The sequence below is a fragment of the Chrysochloris asiatica genome, unplaced genomic scaffold, assembly GCF_000296735.1.
Source record: "Chrysochloris asiatica unplaced genomic scaffold, ChrAsi1.0 scaffold00023, whole genome shotgun sequence".
NCBI lineage: Eukaryota > Metazoa > Chordata > Mammalia > Afrosoricida > Chrysochloridae > Chrysochloris > Chrysochloris asiatica.
In genome coordinates this window covers 114,752-116,554 of record NW_006408541.1, presented here as the reverse complement: position 1 = coordinate 116,554, position 1,803 = coordinate 114,752, and the positions used below count along the sequence as shown (strand labels likewise).

At 38.8% G+C, this 1,803-nt stretch overlaps 1 protein-coding gene across 1 annotated transcript in view; it reads right to left on the bottom strand.

Moving 5' to 3' along the window:
- Positions 1–986: 986 nt before the first annotated feature.
- Positions 987–1,803, bottom strand: part of SYCP2 (synaptonemal complex protein 2) — a 96,030-nt gene continuing 95,213 nt past the window's right edge. Inside the window, exon 41 of the mRNA XM_006839299.1 lies at positions 987–1,016. Coding sequence (XP_006839362.1) covers positions 987–1,016 — 30 coding nt within the window. The remainder of the gene's footprint in view (positions 1,017–1,803) is intronic.

The following is a 1,803-nucleotide window of genomic DNA, read 5'->3' as shown; positions in this document are numbered from 1 at the left end:
CAGCCCGATTCGTAACCACTACGCTACCAGAGCTCCTTATTGAATAGCAGTGGTCAAAGTGTGCATCTTTGTGTTCTTGATCTCATAAGGAAAGCTTTCAGTCTTTAACCATTGAGTTCTGTGCTTGCTGTGGGTTCTTCATAGGTGTTCTTTGCAATGTTGAGGAAGTTCTCTTCCATGTCTAGTGTATTGAGTGCTTTGTTTAATTATGAAAGTATGTTTAATTTTCTCAAATGCTTTTCCTGTATCAGCTGAGATGAGTATGTGCTTCCCCTCCCCTTTCCTTCACTAATGTGGTATAATAGGACATCGCCTTTCTTAAGTTGACCTTCCCATAGTCACGGTGTATACTTCTTTCAGATATACTGCTGTATTTGGTTTGCTAGAATTTTTTTTTTTTTTTTTTATGGTTTGTACATTTTCATTACCATTTGTTGTTTTCTTCTATTATTCTAGTATGGATTTTGTTGTGGTTAAGTGCCGTTGAGTCGGTTGAGTCAGTTTTGACTCACAGCAACCCTGAATAGGGTTTCCAAGAAGTGGTTGGTGAGTGAACCACCGACTTTGTGGTTCAAAGCGATCTTGCAGTCCAGTGTAGTATCTCATAGCCTGATACTGTAGCCCTGGTGTGGCGCTAACAATGGTCTCAAAGAAAAAGTTAATACATACTAATTCCTTAAATATTTAATAGAATTGATCAATGGAACATTTGGCCCTGGGCTTTGTAAATAACTTATTCAAACTCTATTATAGGCCTCCAGAGTTCATTTTGATATTTTATGTGTTTCTGAAAATTTGTCCATTGCATTAAATGATTAATTTTTGGCATAAATTGTTATATAGTAGTAACGTCCCCACCTTCATTTCCAATTTGGGTAATTTAATTTTTTATTTTGAGTCTAGTAGTTAAATATTGTCAGTTTGGGTGATTTTCATGGGTTTTCTGTTCTAGCTCTCACCTAGCTCTGCTGTTAAGTGCCGTTGAGTCAGTTCTCACTGTAGTAGGGGTTCTGAAGCTGCAAAAATCTTTGCGGCAGCAGGGAGCAGCTGGTGGGCTCAAATTGCTGACCTTGGGGTTCGTAGTCCAGTGCTTAGAGACACCATGCTGTATATTTTTTTCTTTCATTTTGCTGCCTCTGAGTTTTTGTTCCTCATGAAACTAAGACGAGAGTAAACTAAGTGAAGCTATTGATTCGAGATCTTTATTTTATGCTATATTTTGTAAGTTTTGGTATGTTCTATTTTTTGTTTGTCTCAAAGTCTTTTCCCTTTTTATTTCTTCTTTGACCCACTGGTGCTGTTTAAGAGTGTTTGTCACTGGAGAGCTCTGAGTCTGGAACATAATGCAGTTCATGTTTTTGTAATACGATGTAGATTGTTAAGTGGGTTATCACTTGTAGGAAGGTAACTGTGAAAGTTAGAAACCCGTCTTGAAGGATGCCACCCAAGGCATGGCAGAAAGTATACCTATGTGGGACACACTCAGACTCTGCCAGACTGTTTGGAAAAACAGAGAAATCAGGAATTGTTATTGTTAAAGTGCCATCGCGTTGGTTCTGGCCCACAGCAACCCTGTATAAGTTTCAAGAAGTGGCCAGTGAACTTGAACCACCAACCTTGCAATCCAGTGCACTAAAACCCACAGCAAGTGACATTTATGGAAATCAGAAGATAAGGTTGATGGGACTGTCCCTGAAGAGGGGAGGCATTGTTGTGTAGTAAAACTTGAGAAATCCAATTCACCATGGCAGAGAAAGAATTGATGAGCAATGCTGATACGATCTGAAAAATAAAAGCTCACTT